Below are 25201 nucleotides of genomic sequence, written 5' to 3'. Positions count from 1 at the left end.
TACATTATAAATGACATTTCTGAGAGTAACATTCAAACATAAATAACATTATTTTGTTTTGTAAACTACAATCCAATATTTGGATTTGAATCGAAGTACTATTCAAGCTGGTGTCATAGTCTCAGAACCTTTGAAAATGATGTAACTTCTCCCGTACTAATGAGCAAAAGTCTAATCACTTACATTTAGGTAAACAAGAAAATTAACAACACCCATAAAATGTTGGACAAAATTAGTAAAACCTACTCTTAAATGCAAGTTTGTCCAAATATGAGTGGTTACTTGTTAGAATTCCGCAAGAAACTTCCACATGCACAACTCAATCCTGTGAAAAATATAAAAGTAACTTGCTGAAGAATCAGATTCTCCTGATGTAGCTCGATTATATAACATGAATAACAAGTATAGATAACCACCATGGAGTCCAGGGGGAACCTAGAAAACCTAATAAATGATCTATGATAGATCCTTTTTCCTAATGTGATCTGCAAGCCTCAACGAGTAAGGCTTCTGGCTTCAAACACAACCTTTTTCATTTCCTCCACTGGCAGAGACTCAATCTCTGATCTGAAACGGTATTTGCAATGTTGGTCAGGGAATTCCACATGCAGGAGTAGAAAAGACCATTCGCAAGAACAATGCAAGATGATCGAACTGGCAGACTTGCTGACAAGGAATACTAAGAAATGACATACATTTAAAAAAAAAGGGAAAAAAATGGAAAGAAAAAAGCGGAGAGAGCAAATGACATGCCAAACTGCTCTTAAATTTTCACATATATTGGGCTGCTAGTGCTAATTAACCCGACCAATTGTTGCGTTTAACAGGACAAAATGGGGGTAGAGAAGGAAAATGGAAGGGATGATTTAACATCACTCATTATAAGATGAGAAGCAAATTCTAGATCAGCACAAAACTATGACAAGTTGGCTACATTCCCATGGATGCTGAATTCTATATATTTCAAATTTTCAGCTGCTCCAAGATTTGTGCTGTCCGTGATTCTGCTAATGCATTCTCAAACTTGGCATCCGTCTCTTTAATTTTAGGTGGCAATTTTTCTTCTTTAACCGGGGTAAGGGGGTTTTGCTTCTGAACGGGAGCAGGTTCATCTTTACTTATTGGCGGAGCAGCATATACTGGAATAGCTTGCCTAATAGTGACCGGAGGAGCAAGTTGTACAGTAGAAGCCCTTATAACCTGCTGGGGCACTGTGCCGGGTGGTGGAAGAGGTGGTGCAGCATAGACAGGTACTACGGACCGTATATTCACTGCAGGAGCAATTCCATGGCATGATGATCTCATATGTCGAAGGGGAACATATGGTGCTGCTCCTGCTGCAGGGAACTTTATGGGACGGGCAACTCGGCTTTCTAGTGCAGAAGATTGTGGTGGTAACAGGGAACTGTCACTAGCTGTTAAAAGATGCCTGCTTCGAGGTCCTTCGTTTGCGGTTGCCAATGAGGGCTTATTTCGAGGTGCTGTCTTTAGGCAAATTAAGGGAAGGATCTTTGATGTAGTTGCAGGTAGAGGTTGTGGACTGGATGCCCTGGGATGTTGAATATGAAATTTCTTTTGGAACGGCATTAAAGCATTTGGATTTGACACTGCCATTTTTTCCTTCTGGCGGTAATTCAGTAAAGCCCGTGCTATTGTGATCTGTTCAAGTTCATCATTGATCTCTGGTTCATTTGAAGAGCTTGCAGTTTCTTTTGCCACTGGCGAGGAAAAAAAATATTGCTAGTTAAAATTCAATTATTTACATAGATTTTTTAATCTTTTGGTAAAAAAAAAGGGGTAAACAAAAAGGAGGTGAAATAAACTATCTGGCATGTAATATTACGTCTATCAGAGAATTTTAATCTGGAATGGTGATAGAAAAGTACTACCACACCAGGTTTGGGAAGGTGGCAGCATACTCTATTGTGATTGCTGGTTGGCAAGTTTACAATGTGTTGAAGAACAAAGGATTTACCACATATCTTACAATAATGAGAATAAAGGAAACAGGCCAGGTTGGTTATTGCCCCTGTTCCATTTTGTAGTCTACATAAAGTAATATTATACATCCAGGACATATGAATGTAAAAAGCGCCATATTCCCATGAAAGCAATTAATTTTTCAGACAAAAGCAATCCAGCCACTTACATTGTTTAAGAGATGACCAAGCCGCCATTGCTGCATTTTTCTCAGCTTGTTTCTTATTCTTGGCTGGTTCACCAGTAAATGTAATTCCAGCCAATTCTACCATCCCAGTAAAAACAGGTAGATGTCCTAAGCCTGACCTGTATGTTGTGTACAGAGGCAATGGTGCCCCTACCCTTTGTGCAATTTCCTGTAAGAGGTTCTTGTATACTCCAGTTTCATCCTGAAAGTCGGATGTTCATAAGTACATGGACAGAAATAATACTAAGGGTGCAACTAAGCCATTCAATGCAATGTGGATCTGCAGACATATTAACAATGATAATAAAGGCCAATAAAAGAAATACTTCAAAGGGAAATTCCATATCAATTTGATAACAAAAGCCATTCAACTTGCGTAATAATTTAATTGAGAATGTTGTTGACAGATGAATGTATACATTGGAGAAAACATGCTACGCTGTACCACATTACCACACTCATGGTTCCAACATATTCCACTTTAAAAGACATGCAAAGGTCAAAGGCTCCAAACAAATAAGAGAACACAGCAGATCTTACAGAGAATGTTCTTGGTTATTTAACACCAGAAAAAGAGCACTAGAAATACCAACATTGATAGTGTAGACAAAATTACAAGCACTAGAAAGTTACAGCAGGTGAACTAGTTGCATGATAGAAGTTAGAACACAGCAGCACATAGTTAAGTCCTTTTTCCCAGAAACAGATTATTGTCTTGAACAATGTAGGCTAACAACACCCATCATCGTTTATGAAGGAAAACTAATAGAATTAACAGCAAGGTGCAATCAATATCCCCAGCCTTCCTTTAGAAATAGTAACGACTTGTAGTGTCATGGTTCACTGTCAAACTGTAATGCTAGTATATTAATAATTTATTGAAATAAAAAGGGAGGCAATTACATCAGACCATCAGTCAACCAAGAACACATATAATTAGCACAACAATCGTAGAATCAAGGATGATATTAACAACGCTCAACTTAAAATAAGTGTACTACTGTAGTTTCCCTAGGGTATTACTGTTAGCAATTTTACAAGATAAGCACCTTAAATTTCTCATGCATCACCCTGAGTCGGCATATTTACCATCTAAAATAGCTCTGATGAATTGGAAGCCGTTTACAATATTCAACCAACAGTAAATGACTGGACTTATACAAAACATAGAATCACTAAATATCCATATTCAAATGTAATTGACTTAACAAAATTGGCTTGCATTTCTAGTAAATTGAGTTAGTTGAGCTGGCAGTTTGCACTCTTAGCGACAACAGTTCCTTGAGATGACTAGATTCTCACTAAAGGATACAAGAAGTCCTCACATCTAGAGTAGAAAAACTACTGAAATTCAAAACCTAAGTTTGTCAGTAATGTTTGACTTTCACATCGAAACACCACTAGTTGAGAACTAGAATCCCAATTCCCAATCCTGTTCCCACAATCTCTTGCCACTAAGGTCAACTAATCCAAAAAAAAAAAAAACAGAAAGAAAGAAAAAGAAAAATTTCTTTCACTACCCACACACAACGACCAGACCAAGTTCAAGGACAAGGGCATTCCAGTAATTCCACAACAACCGACCCTGGTAAGCTCCGGAACGCTCACGGCGAACACCACTAGCTTCACATTATCCAGGTTCATCACACATTTGCAACTTGCATTTATTTATTTTCTCCTCAAAACCCTAAATCTCTACACTAATGAAGTTAAAGACAGTAAGTAAGAACGAAGCGACAGTGAAGAAGGAGAAGAACTCACGAGGATCTTAGCGGCTAGGGAGTGAGAGGGGCCACGGTGAGAGAGGGAGTTGAGTGCGACCTCGGCGGCGGAGTGCTCAGCCTGGCGTAGCGTTGAGCAGTAGTGAGGGCTCTCGAAGGTCTCGCCGTTAAAGTTCACCGTCGCCTTAAACCTCGGAGCGTGATCGGGACCTTCCCGAATGCACGTGTACGACGGCAGGTTGAAGCAACTCCGCTGCGCCAGCTCCTGCAGCTGGTTCTTGTACATTTTTCTTCTCTATTTTTCTCCGGTGGAAATGGCCGCCGGAGATAGATCCCGATCGGGTCGTAATCGGAGCTTTGTCGCCGGAAAATTTAGTCTCCGGCGAGAAAGGATGGGGTTTTAGGGTTTGTTTTGATGCAGAAATGAGAGAAAAGGGCAGAGAGAAAGTGAAATTGTGCAGAAAAGTGAGAAAGAGAAAGGGAAGTAGAAGGAAAAACCAAAAAAAAAAAAGAAGGTAATTATTATTATTTCCATTATTTATTTATTTATTATTATTGTATTATAATATTGAGGAAGTTATTTATTGTTCTTTGTTGGTTCTAGGTCAACACAAGGTTTAATAATTTTTTCCTGAAATATTTAATTGTAATTATGATCTACAACAGTTGTGTTTACTTTGGTGTTTTGTTGTTTTCTGAGTAGTGTTGTGATTGACCTTTTCTTAATCTCTTTGCTAATGTGTTTTATACAAAATCTTAGTAATATTTAACTAAGCCACCTATTAGTGGCCTAATTACACCTTCAACTCCCAGGTAATAACTAAGTGAGTATTGTCTAGACGACAAACTAGACTTTGGCAACTTACATTTTGTTCTTGTTTGCATTTGTTTAAGTTCCAAGTTTCAAAGTACAAGAATAATAGTGTGGAAAAATGTACGAAACCTATGAGGAGATCCATCTTTGTGTGGTAATCCATTCAGGAATTTCAATTTTATTTTAAAATTTATGAACTAGGATTTTGACTTTGTTTTGCTTACCAATCATGCAAGTTAATTAGGAAAGGAAAAAAGAAATTGCTATATTCATGGTAAATAACTAAATATTAATTATTGTAATAATTAATAAATACTAAATAAAATAAATTTTGATTTTTTGTTTGTCTCTCTAACACTAATAGACTAATAGTAATAGTCTATAATAAATCACCTCACCTAACATTAATAAGAAATTTTTTTTTTCTAAATTTATAATCTCATCTCATTCTATCTAAAATTCAGTCATATTGGCTTAATGAAATACCCTCTTAAAAGAAATTGCAAACACATTAAAAAATTGAAAAGAAATCTGACATCCCTAGTTATATATTACCTTCCTCTGATTTACTGTCACAGCTTTATTAAAATGAGGATATTGTTTTTACATTAAAACAAAGGAATTTTAATTTACATGAAAAATTCAAGTAGCTAGGCCTAATAAATGATATTCAGTCTTAAATCGCGGGTCAGGCAAACGTGTAACCTACTTTTATATTTACGCTACACAAAATTCAACACAGGATTTAATTAAAAATAATAACAATAATAAAGAGAGAGCTTCATAGTTCACAGTCATACGATTGGAAAATTAAAAAAAATGACGACCTATCATAACATAAATGAAGCAGGCGGAATCTAATTTTGTTTGCATTAATTCCCGAAACCTATGCTTCTCTGCCTAATGTTCATGTGCTACGATAGCTATCTGTCTAGTAAAGAATTCAGTATAAGTATTATTCAATATCCAATATATCACAATTCGGTGAAAGACACCTAAAAATTTTGCATATTTAATCATCTGGACCACGTGTCTATTATTATCTATATATATTCATTTCACCTAGTCCCGCTGGTGGCTCCAATAATCAATATAATCCAAGTTTGTAACGTGAAATGGAGATTTATTTTTTTGAAAGTAGTAAACCATGCTAGTCCTTACTCCTTAGTCCTTACAATATGACAAATTGTAATTCAAGTTCTTTTACATGACTTTTCTAAACTAACAACAAAAGTGAAATTGTGAATGTAAGATCTTCAATGCTGACGTTGACTCTATTTGTGCTGACCTAGTTATGGGATTAATCTTATAGTGCAAAGAAATGACACACTACATAGCACTGAAGTGGGGAGGTCAAAATTGTAAAACAGTAACGAAGGAACTTTGCATAATGGTGCGTATAAATGCAACGTTAAGAAGCCACTGAACCAGGGACGAACCCTATAACATATCACGTGATAGGAATTAGATTTAATAAATATTGTTTTTTAATTTTATTCAGTTTGCATATCCACATTGAAGAACCCTAAAGCCCATTGAGGAACTTGCCATAATGCATATCCACGTACTCTTTTTCAGTCTAGGAATGAGATGAGGTGCCAAGGGGGAGTGGGATGGTATTATGGCCATTTTGAGGGTTTGAAAGCCCATAGGAATAGGATTTATTATTATGCAGAAAGTGGGAAGCAAAAACTTTCATTCTCCAAAATCGGTGAAGTTCGACTCGGGGAAAAGTATATCGAAGTGATCATAAAAGTTTTTTTTCCCTTTTTTTCAGGGTACGTCATAAAAGGGGTTTAATGGAGCTTTTTGACAAATTGAAGCCACCGAATTCACAGTGAAGATGGCCAACGTAAATGAATGGAGGTGTTTAGGGGGAAAAAGAGTTTGAGTTTCTTATTTATTGGTTTTTTCCCACCCAACTATATTTAACACACCTTGTCCTTATTGACATCATGCATTAAATGAGAACCATGTATTCATGTGCCATTACTAGCTACTGACATTGTTTTCATGCATATAAAATTAAAAAATAATAAAATACAATATAGTGTTATAAATTCATAATCTTGTTCTTCTACTACTACTACTCGTATTGTAGCTTTCAAAGATCCAAATAACATTGTGCTATTGAAGGTGGGAAGAAAAAAACAAATGTATGCAGTATGCCATTGCATATGGACAATGGCATGTGAAATCATCTTGACGAATTAAGATGCCTTTCCATCTTGTATAACATATGGGAAATAAGAAGGAAAAAGGCATGGAGAAAATCAAAACGATACCAATTGAAAGTACTTCATGAATTATGTTCTCCAAGGCCATGTTATGTGAACAAGTTGAGCTAGTTATTGTCTTGCTTTCACTGTAAAGGAAATTGACTTCTTATGGCGAAGCTCATACTGCAAAACCATATGCATATGCTACATATTTTCTGAATATAAACCAACTATAAAGGCAATATTTTTCTTTTCTTTTCCACCCCAATGATTCCAATTTACCCAAAGTGATTTACCCATTTCCAAATTCTCACCATCCCATAAATTCTTGTATACATAATAAGCACAAAATATAATACGCTCATTCAACATATGATGACAGGTCTACCCAGAAAAAAAATGATGATACCCATGTTGAACCAACCCCATCAAATTAACATTTTGTTGGAATATTACTTATTTGCCAGCATCTTTAAGAATTTAACAGCCCAATCCAAGCACATTAAAACAGCAAGGGTCTCTGCGAGTGCAATCCCTAGCTTAAAGTTAATTCTCCCCGCCAATGAGCTTTAGCTCCCATGGCATATGTCCTCCTTTCTTATTATGAGGTGTGAGGTTCGAACCTAATCTAATGCAAACTTGACAAAAAACGGGATATCTTGTGTGTGGGTGTGGTGTGTGTGAGTATGTGTAATGCCTAGGATTAGGAGCTGTCCAATCCATCGACCAAAAAAAAAAGAAGTTAATTCTCCCCATATTTATGAAATTCTTTTAGTGGATGCATTTACTCTTTAGATGTAATACAAAACTAAAATAAATATAATGCACATTACACACAAGCATGCCCCGTCTGACGGATGATATATGAAAGGGATCAGAATAAAATACTCATCGCTTGTACAAACTAAAAATTGATACAAAGGTGCTATGAATGGAACCGGAACAAAATTGTATTGAATATAAGCTTATTTGTGAGATAGTTCCCCAAAAATAATCTACTAGAATCAATAGTCTATCTATATGCTATACAACTAACAGACTTTGTAGTGACTTAACAACCAAACTGCGGTACTGTGGCAAGTAATGAGCAAGCTGTTGGTTCCCCCAAAACAAGAGTGCCATATTAATGCAGGCACAGGAATCATCATTTCAGCAACACCTTTAGTTCATATACTCTTAACAGCTGATGATGACGACTTAAGATTTATTTTGGGAGTGGGCGTGACACTTGACAAACTGATGAATAATGATTTTACATTTGAGTTTCTAAACGAAGATAGAAAAAAAGAATAAACTCACAAGATATTATGTAAAATAAACTTACTCGTACATCTTTACAGTATTTCATAGGAAGTCACCATGAAAAGGGGCTAGCTCCTAGCAAAAATATTTCATTTTCAACATCTTTTACCCATTGACAAACCCTATTGCAAGTCTTTATTGCCAAGGCCTGCATATAATCATTGGGAAAATAATCAGAATTTATCCACAGTAGTACAATATAAAGAGGATTTGTGAAGTTTTTACCATTCATCCAAGACCAGGAGTTATTTGAATACCCCCAAATTCAACAAGTTTGTAATGTGAGAAAGGAAGAGTAAACCGCTTTTTTATCAATAAATTTAGTTGCAAATGGATCCAAATGAACCAAGAATAATTCTCACTTTACAAACTTCATTTGAGAGGATTCAAACTCCCCTATAAAACCCTTTTCCGTCAAAACAAGATACCGATTTTTTCTTATCTTCAGAATCTAAACCAACTAAAGCAACTGTAACAGTAAAAGTAAGCCAATGAATGAAATCACAGTAATATACAGAACTGCTAGATTTCAAAATTGTGAAAATTTTATTAGATCTTTCTTTGGATGTTAATCATTAACTTACACCTGTATAATGATATACGACATAAAAAAATGGAACATTAGAAATACAATTTGAGAAATATTGTGTGTAAGCAAAAATGGTACCTTGTCTGCAAGGGGATCAAATGCGGCGTAAAGCTCAAAATCCTGTGTTACCCAACAGAGCAGAACTGCCAAATGAAATTCATCTGATTAATTTGATCAGAGTTCAATGTAGATTGTATATGCAAAGGTATTTTACAACTCAGCCACAAAACACGAACAACACAGAGTCTTCTACCACTAGGTTGGCTCAGATATTTGAATGGATAAATGCCATAAACCATATTTGCAGATAACCGAAAGTTTTCTGTCTGTCTCTACCTATAATTATTATGCTATCATCTATCTGGCATACTCTTCTTTGAACTTATGCAGATCTTATTGTCACATGACAGAATCACCTAAAGAAAAATTCTACAATTTTTTCCATCATCAGTTCTGTCCCAAAAATCTCTAGTGCATTTCCTACCAAAATTTTATATTCTTCAGATATACCACTAAATAGGGTTTAGTTTTGACTAGCAAAGTTGGTTTATTGCAGCATATTGTGTAAATTTGCTTGTCTTTTTACTCGCACAAAGATCTAAACACACCTCACAATAAACAATAGGCCTGGCTCACCAAGAATCAGTCTCTCCAAAATATTTCAGATACAAACCAACACCAAATTAGATATACATGACATGCATCCACATCTGAGATGTACTATAACTATCTAGAATTAACAAATGAAATTAATTACCATAGTTTTCATCCCTTCTAAACTGAGTTTTGTTAGGGCCAATTCCTTTATCATGCATTGAAGAAAAAATCTTCTGGTAAGCTCTATACAGCCTGCAGAAACAAATGAAATCAGGTATGCTTCCCAGAAGAACACAGTGATGGAAGCTTAAGAAGCAAGCAAGTTTCCATAACATTTTAACCTTTTCTTCTGCCGAGGAGTGTTCACTGGTGATGAGAAATCTGAAGATACGTATTGATCCAGAAATATACTTCGGTATATGAAATGCCACAAACCAGCAGCACCACCAGTGCCAGAACCCGGTTCCCTCGATCTATAAGGAGAATCTGTTGGAAGCCCGGGATAGCCCAAATGAGATGATGATCCAGAATGAGGAGATAAGGGTGGCAGATCTTCAACACGCATTCCACCATCTAGCAAAGATCTCTGAACTTCACTAAGGACATTGGACTTCAACAGGACGGTTTCGATACGAATCCTATGAATTGGCAGGTAACTTCTAAACCATGCAAGAAAAATAACCTCTACAGAAAGACCTAAAATATCTTCATTTTTAACCATTGTTTACTTACCTCTTTTACTTTTTAAATTCTTTTTTAAAAAAAGTCCAAGAATAACAGTGATCAGGATATTAAACTATTATATACCTGCAATCCTTGAGATGGTAAAAAGCATCTGAACGAGTGGTCAGCAACATCAAGTATGTATCATCCTGCCACATATAAAGATAGCTTTGTTATTTATGAGCTGAACAACTATATACGCCAAATGTGCCAATTGTCTATGCAATCATTTCTCACTCACGTCAAAATAATGGATGTAAGCATACAAAAATGCCAGAGGATTGTATCTTGGCAAGCAAACAGGTGAAAATGATTCAGATGTCCTGCATAATTATAGCCCAAGAGAGAGGGTAAGAAACCGAACAACAGTATGAAAAATAAAAGAAATCCAAAGTCCAAACAATTTGTTAATGAAGGACAGATGGCAAAGACTGCCACAAACAAGATGGAGATGTTATCTGATAATCTGAAAGATAAAAAGGCATTCTACTCGCCTAAAGGATTCTGTTGACATAATGAAGTTGACCAGCAGTAGCATATCATCTGGATGAAGTGTGGCTTTCTGTGCACCAACTAGACTGATTACCTGCATTTAATATTCAATGGTTATTTTATTATTTTATGTCAGTTCATAACAAGACAATTTATGTACAGGGTTAAACCTTGTGCCTGCACATTAGTATTGCAAACAGAACACCTGAATCCACAACATCCTGCAAGATAGCACCAGCAGCTTGCCTTGTTGCATATGTAAGCGGCAGACAGGTATAAGCATGAAGAAATGTAGCCGGATTCCTGATTCAAAAAGACAAAAAGCAATGTTAAAAAAAAGATATATTTAGAAATCACAAATAATCTCCATCTTACCAAATCAACCCACCAAAATAAAACAATAAAATAAAAAAAGGGTCTCTCCTTTTTTTTCCCTTGTTGTAGAGGGGGGGGGGGGGGGTTGGGGGAAGGGGCATACCCAAAAGAAAGACTATACGAAAACACCTAAAGTAACCCCATACTAGAGAAGAGATTTTACTATTTCGCCTTTAATATAACCTAACTAGTTCATAGTTGAGAGACAAACCAATTAAAAGAATGAATTAGTGAAGAGAAGACGGTGTCTGTTCCACCAAGCAAGGGTGTCATATCAAACTTTGGATTCCTCTCAAAACATCTGTTTATTGACTTTGTCAGTATAACAATCACCTGCAATATGCATCAACGACATGTATCATATGACTGCAACAACAAAACTAGTCCATTTACTTACTAGAAAGATGCCTTAATAAATTATGATGATTAGAAGCAGCAAAAGCAGGCCTATTCAGTAAAATAAATGAACCCATAAACATTTTGTATACAAGTGTCAACTCAATCATACCTGGCCATAGATAAGCTCCAACTGCCCTCTTAACGACTCATAAGGCTCTTCTGTGCAGCTAATGCAAACTAAGTAAATAGGCCCTTTCACAAGAAAAACCACCTGCAACATAGCTCCAAAATAAGATTAGCAACACCAAGGATTGTAGCCATGAAGACCTGAGATTAAAAAAAAAAAAGAAACACTCTTTCTCCTAAGCAATACTTAAGCGCAAAACATAAGATGGCAGTTCAGAACCAAAAGCTAGAGCAAACAGCCAATAAGTCCAATTAAAACTTTCTAGTTTCTAAGCAACGATAAAATGTCATTTTGCATAACAATATTATCATGGCTCCAAGTGCTAGTTTGTAACGAAGCAATGTGCAAAGAAAACTGTATATCCATGAACAAAGACGTTTAAGAGAGAAAAGCATGTGATCAGACCTGATGATTTCCGGCCCTCACCAATTTGACACGGTCACCCCTGAAAATAGAAAATGGAAATGTTTGCATGGTCCCTCTCAAATCATTCAAATATATAATATCTCCGCAAGTAGATACTATTAGGTAATATTTAACCAGAACAAAGACATCACAGTACCCATTTTCCACAAATGAAATGATAGCTTGCAACGTTGCTGAAAACCCAGCAAGTTTGTGTTCATCCCCATACCTGGAATGAAAGGAACACGGTGCAAAACAATAAATAGAGGAGCGGATGGGGGGATGGGGAAATGAATCTTAAGGGAGAAATTCTAGAAAGATATATAGACGAGTATAGTATTCACAGAATAAACACTAACCTAGAGTATATAGGTTTGCCAGAATGACTGAGAACAAAGAAATGCTTCTTCCTTTTCCTCCATGAAATGGAAGCATCATCCTGCACTTTATTTATTAATCAAGCATAATATGATATCACATGCATCCTTAAGTTAAATGTCTGCTAAGCAAATTTAACACGCTTAACCGGAATTTATAACAAAACTAACGCTTATTTAATTACATTTTCTTCTCTATCAACCAAATTCAAAATGTAAATCATCATAGACCCGAGCACGACAAAAATTTACATGGAATCAAATTCGTGAACGAAGAAATCGACGATGAAAATGTATACCTCATCGGCATTCCTTTTCCCAGGGAGCGAAGTTGGAGGAGGGAGGGGATCATCGTGGATGCTGAGCTCCTCAATTTCGTGGTGAGTTAGGTCATCGGCAGCGGAGATGCTGGTGGTGCTGCTGCTGCCTCTTTCCCCGGCGTAACCGCTGCTGCTAGGGCTGGGAGGTTCGGAGGAGCCGCGAATCACAACCTCGTGCGACTGCGAGGGTTTTGGAGGTTCAGAAGAAGCGGATCCGTGAACGACGCCGTTTGGTTCGGAGGGTTCAGCGTCGAAGAGGGAGTACGAGAGGGGAGGCAACCGGAGGTGGATGGGAGGGTCAGGGTCGTTATCGGAGCTAGCAGAACTCGAATTGGATTGAATTTCCGGCGAAGGTGAAGTGATCTCACTCATTGCAAATTGCAGATTCGATTCTGAGTAGATTGGAGCGAGAATTTCGATATTTTGGAATCGGATGTAAAAGAGGTTACGGCTGTGTTGTTGGCTTCGTGATTCGGCTTCTCATGGCAACGTGCTGGGTTCAGTGTTTGTAGCTTTGTGTTTGGCTGACACTGTAAACAGTTGATTCTCTTCTTCAGTATTGGAGTCAGCTCAGGACCCAAACGATTTTCTGGCCCAATAGATTTTTGTCCTGATAATCTGGCCTGCTTATTTCTGTTGCCAAAAAGCCCAATACATTCTGAGAAGTTTGCATTATTATTGATTACGAGTTTTAATTATTTGTTGTGCATTACTGTGTAATTGGTCTTATTTTCTCTTACCTTATATAGTATGTGATATTTTGTATTTACTATCTTATTCTTATACATAGTAAAAATATATTGTTTTTCCTGCTACATGAAGTGTAAAATTACATGAGATGTTCAATATTTATTTAGCAATAAAAAAATGTACATCAACTTGACTTACGATACAAGTTACAAAATAAATACATAAAACATTACTCATTACTTGAAGGTTTGACATAAATAATAATAATAATACATTTTTTTTATCAGATTGATGACAACTCCTAATCCTAGATCTTTATTCCACAATATGGAATAAACAAACCCATGTTTCAAATATATTATTTGTGCCAAGTGTCATATGCAAGATGCTACATTGTTAGTAGTTGTGTTGTGGCAGGAATGGCTAGGAGAGTTGAGATTATGGTAGCTACAATTGCTTCCGATGCTTTGCTTTAGATCCGTTCAAGGTCAATAATGGAAGCGACCACCTCGTGTTTTTAAGTTTTAACTCTTACTATTACTTTATCCGGCTCTGTGTAAAGCTGGTTGACCAAAATCAAATCATGTAATGGGCCTTCAGGCCCAGTCAATGTAGCTCACAGTCTTTGACCGTAACAGCCTGCGTTTGATTCTTGCTATCAGTTGTGTAATTTTTTGAGTCAATATGCTTCATCAGATTTCTATTTATAATTTAAAAAGTATAAGACTACAAAACCTGAAATGGCACATCCTGATAACATTCATTGAACAAAGAAGTTACATAACCAAAGAAGTATCATTCCGTTCAGTCAACCAAAATTATTAACGAAAGATAGTGTTTCCAGTTAGTAGCTATGAAGTTGTTGTCCTGATGCCAAAAATATCAGTTTAATACTGTTCTTATGATGTCGACATTACCCAATTCACCACACCATCTTGTCCACGTATTAAATATTAATTTATCTAGTTCTCGCTTCTTAGACCCTTTCTTTATTTTAAATTTTTGGACAGGTCGTAGACTATGACTATTGCTGATAAATTTAATCTATCCCAAATACTCTTGTTCTAAAGAAACTTCACCAATCTCATACAATTTCTTGTCACATTTTATACCCTATTTGACAGTCACCTATCAACTTAGTCAGTCACTAATTATGCAGTTGGCCCCCCACTTCGAAATTGAACCCAAAGGACTTCTGGACAAAAAGACCAACTCACAATTTCTATCCTTTAATTTTTGCTTATACGTGCTTTATTCTTATTGTATTTTTCCAATACTAATATTACTTTTATCAAAGCCACTCTTTAGTACAATTTCACATTTGAAAATTGAAATTAGCATTTATTAGTATTGTTGTCAAAGTTGATAAAATAGGAATAAACCATTAGAGTAATCACCACTCATTCATATATAAAAATAACATTAATCCCAATCAAAAGATGGATGATCTGTATTGCACTTGCATCTCAAATAACTAGTTTACTTTATAGCAGGTTGCATCTCACACAATCCTCGTTGTGAATATATGATATATTATAACTAATGTCCACTATTTAACACAAAAATAATAATTTGACAACTAACATGGGTACTTTTAAATTTTGATATATGTTTTTTGTCCGATATTCTCTTCGACCAAAATTAATCTATCGCAAATCAAAATTTTATTTAAGAGTTTGTTTTCGATTAAGAAATTGTTGTATACACAAAATTGAATTGGAACTATAAACACTTATTTAAATGAATTAATAAACTAATGAATAAACTAATCCAATTTAGTTTTGATATATGTTTTATATTCTATGAATTGTCGGACACAGGCTCATAGGCTTAGCTTTTTAACGTGACATGTGATAGTCTACAACAGCGCTCTATTAACGTTTTTATACTAAAAATGTTGTCAGGACTAATATGAGGCACGTTTATAAACTCCGGGAACTAAATAGAGGCAATTGAATCCTCACGAACTAAATTGAGATTCGCGTGTAAGTTCAGGGACCAAATTGAGTATTATCTCAACTTAACCACATAAAGTTGATTTGTAAAAAATAAAAAATAGAAATCTAGTAGTGCAGGAAAAAGAACCATAGAAATCAGAACAAAAGCTCCTAAAGCAAAATTAATTGAAAATTAAAATATCAGATATCCGTTTAACAAATTGAACCTCATTTCCATTTCCTCTCATACATGTAAACTCATCATCTAAAAACCAAAAAAAAAAGTAAAAAATGGAAAAGCTAACAAACCTGCCAATTTGTAGAACCTCTGTCAAAGAAAAATGAAACAAAAAATTTTAAAGAAGAAAAAAGAAAAGAAAAATTTCCGCGAGTGGTGGTTTACCGTTTACCAAATTATATGGTCCTGTTCTCGAAGTCAACTCGGGGCGTGATCGGGTTTAGTCCTCAAACCCGGTTTTGGCCCAAATCGCGTTTCGGACCCTACTGAGATCACGGCCTTTGAGAGTTCTACCGATTCCTTCGTGCACCGAAAACGAAGCCATCCTCGTCCTCGCCAGAAACTCATGCGGCGGAACCCTAGCTTCGCAACCGTCGTCGGTCTCAGCATCGTCGTCTTCCTCAACCTCCCTCCTCCGATTCTCCCTGTACTCTTGCCCAAGGATCTTCGACCAGTCCGGCACGTTCATCGGCACCGACGCCGGTCGACCACCGGAGTACGACGCCGCAGACGATGACTTGCTCTTGCTGGACAGTCTGGATGATGCGCGAACGGTTTTGCGAAACTCGGGCGAGTTGGCTCGGGCCGAGTTACTGTAAAGGTCTGACTCGTCGAACTCGAAGGCGGAATCGGTGAAAGTGTCCCTGTCAATGGAAGAAGGGAGGAAGCGGTAGCTTGACCTAGCAATGTGGCCTTTACCTGTCGCCATGTCAAACCTGTATTTTTTTTTTCCCCCGATTCTGATCAAATTAAGAGGGTTTTATTTTGGCTGGGTTTTCAGTTTTCAGCGGTGAGAGCGAAGAGGTTCTTCTTCTTGTTTGATTTCTTCGGTGCGGGTCTTAACTGTGTTTCGGTTCCTTGGGAAGTGCTTTTATAAAGCTTCGTTTGCTTTTTTGGAAAAGAAAAAAATGAAAAAGAAAAAGAAAAAGAAAGTGATTAATGAATGGAGTTAAGAAAAGAAAGAGAGAGAAAGAGAAAGTTAGGTCGCATTTACATTAGCGTTGTGGATAAGGCATTCTTCTGAGTAGCTGAAGCTGTAACTAAGCTACTGGATTGGTGTGTGCTAAATTACCAACAGGCCCTCACATTTGGGGTAGTTTGTTTTCGGTAAGAGAATTTCCAGGTCAATGGAATTTACAATTTACTCACTCATTCTTTTTTTTCTTTTTTCTTTATAAAAATAAAAACCTTATGACCGTGTCTGTTATAGGAAATAATGTATTTAGTGACATTAAATTAATAATTTTGTGTTCATTTTAATAAAAATGATACAAAAATATTAACAAAAAATATATTTTATTTTTTATTTTTTTATTATTTTTGTTAAATTTTTTTATTATACTTTTTGTCTCAAATTTTATTAATAAAAAAATAAAAAAAATTAAATTTTTATAATTTAATCTAATTTATTATTAAATAAAATATAAAAATATAAAATTTTATATTTTTATTATTTATATTTTATTCTCGTTATCTTATTTTGTCCCGTTCTCAAAAATAAATACAATCTAATTAACTCAATATTTTTTCTTTCACAATATTAATCTTTTACATAGTTTTATACAATTTTTCCATGACTTATTATAAAATAAATAGAAGTGGTTACTTATAAAAATATTAGACAGCCAACTACTTTTTAATTAAATCCAATCAAATTATATATTTTCGTATGCACTATGCACACTTTTTTTTCAATAAAAAATAACAAAAATTTATTGTTAATATGATAATTATATAATTGGCTATTTGGCATCAGGTATAGTTAATAATATCTAATATATGATATCTATAAGATTAAAGAGATAATAATTTAAAATTTATTGAATTTAATTTAATATTTATAATTTTATATATAATATTTATAATTATATATTTAGTATATTTAATATTATTTAATTATTTTGACAATAATTAAGTATTTATGTAAAATAAAATAAATAATAATTAAAAATATAAAATAAATAATTTTAATATTTCTTATCTCCTAAATATTTTTCAGATGATATATCGTCCAATCATGTAAGATGAAAAACATATTCTGCCATTTCATTTGTAGCTAGCAACTTGAGTTCATTGTTCTTAATTAACATATAAAACTTCACTTATACAATTAATAATTATCGGCCATCTTGCAACCGTGTCCTAATTTTGATTCCGATTCTCATAATAATAAGAATTATATAACATATGTAAACTTTTAATGTGACATGCCCACCTAATACATATAGTAATTAAAGTTTAAAGTATCTAACCCACTCTAAATTTAGGCGCCTCACAAATTGAGTTGCAATAAACAAAGCAAGTGTGGGTATATATATTAGTACTGTACTATTGTAAAACGATTTCCTAATTCCTAAAGCCTAAATATATAATGGCATAGATGTCCACTAACATTTTATTTTACTTTTGGTGATTTTTTTTTTTTAATTGCAAGTAAGTGCATTCAGAGTGTCTCACCTAGCTCGCCGCCCAAAAGGGATTGAACCTCTAAATTTATAATATTAGAGATGAATATATAATTGAAGTACATCAACAACATATTTAACAAAATACAAGAGGACTAAGAGTAATGTAATCTAATTATCGAGAAAAATAGTTTGAGAAGCACACCATTATTATATAATATCACTTATGTAATTTGTTCAATTTAAAACTGTTACAGATCCTATTTCATGTATAATAATGTTGAAGTATATATGTTTGGTTTACTATATCAATAAAAGTTCATCCAATATGTTGAAATTTTAATTTGTCTCCCTTAGAAAGTCAATGGTAATAAACTAATCTTTTGGGTTCCGGATGGGAGTAACACATTTAAATTAATGATTTAATTTGCAACCTATCAAACTGTTTTATCTCCCTCTCTTGCTCCTTTTAAGTCCTCAGGTGTGCACTTTAATTAATACTGGGGATATATTATATTGCTGTTTAGTTAATGCATATTGTTATGTAGCCTTTATTTTTCGCGCCATATAAAGTTACAACAGCATGCTATTATATATTAAGATTTTCTGATATAATATGTGAGAATGTGAGATATTAAAGTTACCCGTATAGCCAACATTCCAACAACTACCAGAATTTTGTATTTAATTCATTTTCAAGGCATTAAAACTATATAGGATAAGGCAAATTAAACAGATATTTCTTCAAATTAAGTTATATTACACGGCATATTATTATTAATTAGCAAAAATATATACTACCTAATTTTTAAATTATTTAATACAATATGATCTAGATATGATTATATATTCTATAAATTTTAATAATTAATTTGTTCTTTAATTAAGTCTTAATAATATAAAAGTTCGCAACCAAGTGTTTTTTATTTAATGTCTTGGAATACTCCCTCAAAACTCAAGGATATTAGTCTACAACCAAAATTAATGTCCATGTGCGTGTATAGAAGTGTTAAAAAATATAAAATTGAACCAAATCAAATTGAAATTACATCAAACCATTTAAAATTAACTAATTTTTTAAATTTAAAAGCCAAACAAAACTACATTTATAATATAAACTAGTTCGTTAAAAATTAGTTTTGTATGATTAGAATTGATTTTGGTTTTGCTTCAGGCTCTTTTCTTCATTCTCCTTCCTAAACCAATCTCGAGTAATTCGATGATGGCTAATCATATGAGTAATGATCAGTAAAATTGGAGTCTAATCTTCCTCTTCTTTTCTCAGATATTGTATGTCAGGTAAGATTATAAAAGCTATTTTTTATGCTAAAAATTGAATTTTAAAATCAAAATTGCTTTTTTTTTTGTAAACTCGTTAAAAACAAATTTATGTAAAAAAAGTGGGTTTGGTATCTGTTAAAAGACGTACCTAAAACAAACTATAAATAATTTGGACTTTTGTAAAAGAAGTTGGAGGTAATGATAAGAGTGTTGAGAGTATCTTCATGTCAGTTTTGAGAAGATAGTTGCGAGTTAAGTTAGTAAAAATTTAAATAGATTTATGATAATTGAAATTGAAAAATATCTAAGTGTGATGGGATAATTATAGAGAATGATGATGATTTGGTCATTATTTACTAAATATTTTTTCTAAAAATAGTAAGTGATTTTTTCTCTTATTACATGAGAAGTTAGCTCACTTTATATTTTTTGGTGACTAAATAGAAAAGAAAGAAAAAAATAGAGACAAAATCAAATTAATTGGCTAGGTTCATATCTAATCTATTAGATGTTGAAGCTCACTCCATGGTTGGCTCCAATTCAAGTGAATGTCCGCGCCAGAAGCAGCTGCTTTAGCCATACAATCTGTAACACTATTTGCATTTCTCTGAATTAAAAGAATAGAGACTCTCCAATTCCAATTCATAACCTTCTGTATATGCTTTGCCAAATCCCATTCCGGAATATCCTTACCAAGCATTCTTTGGTTTACCAAGAAAAGAGCTTATAAACAGTCTATTTCACAAATAACCTCACGAAATCCACTCTCCTAAGCACGAAGTAAACCTCTCCAAATTATATACAATTCAGCAAAAAGAACACTGCACACTTCGACTTTCCCAGTGCAACCTTTCAACCAACATCCATCAGGATTGCGAATGATACAACCAAAACCAACATAGCCAAAAGGAGCAAAACAACTAGCATGACAATTCAATTTAACAGAATGAACTGGAGGTAGAACCCAATGTAAACAAAGCGAAGGAGGAGACAAAGATTGACGCATAGCAAAAATAGTGTGAAACTCTCTTACTGAACTACGAATCAAACTCACCACTTTACTAGTTCTCCAAGAATCATCTATATTAAATAAGTTATGATTCTCGCTTCTCCAAATCCACCAGATGGTCGAAAAGAACAGAAAAACATCTCCACTCCTTGCACCTCTGTAGAGCCAATCACGTAAATCCGAGTTATCTAAATACAGGGCTAAAAGGTTCCAGACCTCCTTGGCACTAGGGCACCCCAAAGACAATGAAGAATGGATTCAGAATGGTTCTAACACTGATGACAGATGCTTAATAAAGTTAAGCCACGACCCAAACGAAACTCTGCCGTAGGAATAACATTATGAAGACTGAGCCAAATCAAGAACTTGTACTTCTTAGGAATATGCAGTCGCCATACCCACAACCAATTATCATGCTCATTCCAGTCAAACTTTCTTTTGGCTAGCCAACTGTACCCACTCCTAACTGAGTAGAGTCTAGAATATGCCACACCCCACGACCAACCCGAACTCTCTCTAATATTCAAATTCGGATTATAAGCATTCAAACGCTGTTTGATTTCTTCTGGAATGATTGAGAAAATATCATGGAGATTCCATTGACCATCTTTCCAAACGTCTCTAATAGTTAAATCAAAGTCAGATATATGTATAAAAAGGACATCTTGAGCAATTGGGTCCTCAATACTCCAATTATCAAACCAAAAAGATTGATCAAGTGACCCAATGCACTAAGAGAAGGCATCGTTAAGGGCACCAAAAGCCTTTGAGATACTCTTCCAAACATGAGAAGCGTTGCAAGGGATAGGGCCATCTAAAACTTCCTCATTCTTCAGATACTTTACCCTCAATAGAGCAACCAAAGGCTTGTTCTGACAATTAAAAAGTTGTCAAATCAATTTACCAAGTAAAGATATATTAACACACGCATGATCTCTAACACCCAGGCCACCAAATTTCTTTGAAGTGATCACGGTCCTCCAATTAACAAGAGAAAGACCTCTACCATCAACTTGACCTTTCCAAAGGAACTGTCTCATCATAGAAGACAATTTATCGCAAACCCAATTTGGAAAAAAAGATACCTGCATATGATAGAAAGGAATGGATGCTGCAATAGAATTGATAAGGCAAAGTCTCCCTGCTTTATTTAGAAGCCTTCCTTTCCAGTTAGCTAATCTTTCCCTCACCTTTTCAATCACCAAATGAAAAGAAGCCCTACTCTATGGGAATGATTAAGGTTAACTCCAAGATATCTTCCTAAGTCCAAAGCAAAACGTATCGAAGAAACACTAGTAAAAATATCTCTTCTACGAGCAGTCACATTTTTAGAACAAAAAGCTTTATACTTTTCAAGATTCACTTTCATGCTAGATTCCTTACAAAAAATGTTAAGAGAATGCATGCCCATTTGGACACGACTCTTTGTAGCCTGACAGAAAAGTAAGAGATCATCTGCAAACATCAAATGAGAAAATTTTGGGCCACCTCGAGTGGCAGAAACTGGTTTCCGCATACCCTCGATCGCCTTATGAGATATATAACAAGCAAGTCTTTTCATACAAAGCACAAATAAGTAAGGAGACATTGGATCGCCCTATCTAAGCTCCCTTCTAGGAGTAAAACTATCCAGTCTATTCCCATTCTACATAATAGAAAGAGATGATGCACGGACACAATTCATAATCAAATTAACAGTTATGATAGAAAAACCAAAAGCAATGAGAGTACTCTCCAAAAACCTCCAATCCACCCTATCATAAGCTTTTTCAAGATCAATTTTAAAAGCAAGAGTACATTTCTTGGATTTTGTGTGCTTCATAAAATTCAGAATTTCTTGGACCACAATAATATTATCAGGAGCACCATGACCCGGAATAAAACCTCCTTATAAAAGATTAACAATTTCTGGAAGAAAAGGCCGAAGTCGATTAGTCAATATTTTGGTGATAATATGTCCTGATGTGATTTTTAACAAAGTAGTGGAAGAGGAGAAGTAATGACTTGCTCTCTAAATTAGGTCGGGCTCGAGTTTGCAGTATTGAGTAGGTCGAATATGTCAATCGGGTAGTTTTTAGAATATCTCCTTTAGTCTGCACAGATTTTATTTGATGAATCTATAATTTTTTTTTTTTACAGTGGGAATAAAATATACACAATATAATAATAATTTTTACATTGTACTATGGTATTGTAAAATATAATAACTTAAAATTCTTGGTCGTTGTCGTGGATATGCTATAAGACTTTCTACTTCAAATTTTAAAAACCTCCTTTTATTAAAAGAGGTAGATAAATTGTTTTGGGATCCAATCTCCAACATTGGTATTCTTTTGAAATATTTCTCCATTAGTAAAAAAATAAATTTATAAACCTAAGTTAATTGATTAATAAAAATAATTCATAATTCCATGCAAATTTAAAAGTACAATATAAAATTATAAATACAAAACACACTACTAGAAAACTAGTTATTACAGATGGATATTTCCGACGAATTTTATCCCATGAAAATACATACGGAATTTCAGAAGAATTTTTTGTCGGAAAACAAAAGAAATAAATTAGCATAAATTATAGACGGAAAATAGAATCCGTCGATAATTCTGTCGAAAAAATTAATTTTTTTTGTGAAAAATCGTTACAGACAGAAAATCCGTCTGTAATTACTAATTAAAGGGACAAAAACGCTGCGTTTTATTAAATTATTACAGACGAAAAATTCGTCTGTAATTTAAATTTTTTCGTCGAAAATATTGAGTTAAATTCAACTCTCCCTCTATCCTCTCGAGCTCCACACTCCAAACGAGAACTTCACAGTCATCTTCCTCTCCATTTACACTCCAAACCTTTCTCCTCAGCGCATTCATCCACCGCATTCTTCCATCATCAACACCTTTGGGACTTCTATCACTCTCGTCATCGTCAATCATTGCTGTTCCCGTGCTGTCCCTTCTCTTCCCCTCTTTTACGAGGACAAACCCTAATTCCCCTTCAGCGACTTTTTCTTCCCTTCAAATCTAACACCGATGGTGAGTATTTGAATTTTCTACTATATTTTTTTCCAGTTTTTGATACAATAAAATTTCATTATTACAATGTATTTTTCTACTGTATTTTCTTTTTCTCTATATTTTACAAGAATGGCGTTGTCAGTACGGGCCACAACAATGCTTAGTTTATATACAAAGGTTCAAGTAAATATTCTAGAAAGGCATCTATATATTGATATTGCACAAAGATTTGAAAGCTCTAGCATAACGATGAGAATAACTTTTTTTTCATCATTTTCCCTTTTTTATAATTTATTTGTTTATGACTCTTATTATGTTGAGTATAATTGGGATGCTTTGGATATATAAGGAGTTTAAAGGAAACCAAATATGACTTTTTATAGGTCCTCTTCTGAATGGAGTGCAGGTAACAGCACAAAATCTTGAGAAAGGTGGAATATTTGTGACTAATAGAGAACGAGTATGTCATATAAAGATTATAGTCTATAGTTGAGGCTTTAGAATTTTTCTTGCACTTTGATTGGTTTTACAGGTGCTGTGAAACAATTAGCTGCTATTATTTGTTGACTGTCACTTTGGTACTATAGATTTTCTATTTTATCTTCCGATTATGTACCTAAACCAAACAATAAGAAAAATTACATAATAATCTAATATCAAATTAAGAATGTAGATAATAAAAAAATCAAGAATGTAGATGTTATAGTACCCGTAAGGTACCAAGGTATAAGCCACCAATTGATTGCAATGAACCTAAAAAATGATTACCCCACATTGTTCCTCATCTCATAGCATCTTCTAATAAGAAGACTCACTCTACAAGTCATTCAAATTAATTTCTAGCTGTAACAAAGAATAATAACCTAATTCAGTTATATGTCAATACACATAAATATAAGACATTTAATTATTCAAACAACAACAAAAAATAATATCACAATTTATACGATCTTTGTCAAAATCAAATAATTCTTATTACTAAATAAGATAAAATCAAATTTTACTAAACAACATGCCAAATTCAAGCAATAAAGCAAGCAGATAAGTGAATGTACTAACTATCAACAACTAAAAGTGAAGAGTCCAAGACTCCAAAGACAGAAGCCAACGGCAGTGGGACGCTCCAATAGGTAGCAGGGACGAAGAGACTTGAGAGGCTGAAGACTGAAGAGGTGCCCGGTGCCTGAAGTGACTGGAAACAAAAGTTCTGAGAACATGACTGGTCATCGAACCGTTCTAGTCACTAGTTTACTGGTTTATTTGTCCAATCGGTCCAATCGTAAATCAACCGAAAAAATTGTTTTAAAATAAAATAATAAATAAATTATAAATAAACATCCTAAAAATATAATTATGATCTAATATAAATTTTAAAATTTTTTTTCAAATCTAAAATATTAAATAAAATGTCATCAACCAAAGCTATATGATCTTATCAAAATACAAACTCAAAAAGTTAAATAGTAAACAAGACAAGAGAATGTTCTGAAACCAAAAAGTTATAATAACTTTAATAAGGAGATAATTGAGAACATTAGATGGTAAACAAGTTCATGTGAATGGTGGTCACTTTATAATAATAAACTAAAGACAATATACATCATTCTAGCAACAAAATTTTAGTTCCAATAAGACACACCGAATCATGTATGTGCAGTTCAACACAAGACTTATTTATTTATAAAAACTAAAAACACTACTAGTAGAGGGCCACAACATGATCAAGCGGTAAAAAAGGTAGAGTCTTTGACAATTGTTACATGACAAATTGCATTTGTAGTTACATAATTTATAACACTCTCCAGCAATACTATGCAATCAATATGTTTATCAGTAACTTGTTCTCATTGAAAACAAAATAGTATTAAGCATAAAGATTTTCAACAAATAGTAAAGTTAGTACCTTTGAATTGCACCCAAGCCTCTACTACCCATTACCAGAGAGTAAAGTTTCAAATCCTGAACAGTTTCACAAACTTTAATATCCAGAACAATCAGCA

At 34.3% G+C, this 25201-nt stretch overlaps 3 protein-coding genes across 4 annotated transcripts; all 3 read right to left on the bottom strand.

Moving 5' to 3' along the window:
- Positions 1 to 339: 339 nt before the first annotated feature.
- LOC130946712 (double-stranded RNA-binding protein 2-like) lies at positions 340 to 4360 on the bottom strand. The gene is made up of 3 exons (XM_057875547.1): positions 3929 to 4360; positions 2150 to 2369; positions 340 to 1718 (listed from the first exon to the last, which is right to left on the bottom strand). Exons 1-3 carry the CDS (start codon positions 4172 to 4174, stop codon positions 964 to 966), a joined length of 1221 nt encoding a protein of 406 aa, XP_057731530.1. The 5' UTR covers positions 4175 to 4360; the 3' UTR covers positions 340 to 963.
- A 2302-nt stretch (positions 4361 to 6662) lies between these two features.
- LOC130944640 (vacuolar fusion protein MON1 homolog) lies at positions 6663 to 13145 on the bottom strand. 2 transcript variants are annotated; one of them, XM_057873061.1, is made up of 15 exons: positions 12607 to 13145; positions 12290 to 12369; positions 12088 to 12159; positions 11931 to 11970; positions 11508 to 11609; positions 11211 to 11332; positions 10795 to 10927; positions 10627 to 10718; positions 10374 to 10455; positions 10217 to 10281; positions 9751 to 10047; positions 9570 to 9661; positions 8891 to 8955; positions 8246 to 8371; positions 6663 to 8157 (listed from the first exon to the last, which is right to left on the bottom strand). In XM_057873061.1, exons 1-14 carry the CDS (start codon positions 12997 to 12999, stop codon positions 8276 to 8278), a joined length of 1731 nt encoding a protein of 576 aa, XP_057729044.1. In that variant the 5' UTR covers positions 13000 to 13145; the 3' UTR covers positions 6663 to 8157; positions 8246 to 8275. The 2 variants fall into 2 exon arrangements, with proteins under 2 accessions (XP_057729044.1, XP_057729045.1); XM_057873062.1 differs by having other exon boundaries at positions 8252 to 8371.
- A 2265-nt stretch (positions 13146 to 15410) lies between these two features.
- Positions 15411 to 16473, bottom strand: LOC130946763 (protein S40-4-like). Its single transcript, XM_057875608.1, has one exon. The coding sequence runs from the start codon at positions 16199 to 16201 to the stop codon at positions 15713 to 15715; it is 489 nt and encodes a 162-aa protein (XP_057731591.1). The 5' UTR covers positions 16202 to 16473; the 3' UTR covers positions 15411 to 15712.
- Positions 16474 to 25201: the final 8728 nt, after the last annotated feature.

This window comes from Arachis stenosperma, chromosome 8 (genome assembly GCF_014773155.1).
Source record: "Arachis stenosperma cultivar V10309 chromosome 8, arast.V10309.gnm1.PFL2, whole genome shotgun sequence".
Taxonomy (NCBI): domain Eukaryota; kingdom Viridiplantae; phylum Streptophyta; class Magnoliopsida; order Fabales; family Fabaceae; genus Arachis; species Arachis stenosperma.
Note: the sequence above shows the minus strand (reverse complement) of the source record. Positions and strands in the feature narration are given on the sequence as shown.

Coding starts and splice junctions, on each gene's coding strand:
- LOC130946712 (XM_057875547.1), bottom strand. CDS start 4,174: ATGTACAAGAACCAGCTGCAGGAGCTGGCGCAGCGGAGTTGCTTCAAC. Junction 2,370..3,928: donor CCCTAGCCGCTAAGATCCTC/GTGAGTTCTTCT, acceptor TCCGACTTTCAG/GATGAAACTGGAGTATACAA. Junction 1,719..2,149: donor TTGGTCATCTCTTAAACAAT/GTAAGTGGCTGG, acceptor TTTCCTCGCCAG/TGGCAAAAGAAACTGCAAGC.
- LOC130946763 (XM_057875608.1), bottom strand. CDS start 16,201: ATGGCGACAGGTAAAGGCCACATTGCTAGGTCAAGCTACCGCTTCCTC.
- LOC130944640 (XM_057873061.1), bottom strand. CDS start 12,999: ATGAGTGAGATCACTTCACCTTCGCCGGAAATTCAATCCAATTCGAGT. Junction 10,719..10,794: donor TACTAATGTGCAGGCACAAG/GTTTAACCCTGT, acceptor TATTAAATGCAG/GTAATCAGTCTAGTTGGTGC. Junction 9,662..9,750: donor ACTCCTCGGCAGAAGAAAAG/GTTAAAATGTTA, acceptor TTGTTTCTGCAG/GCTGTATAGAGCTTACCAGA.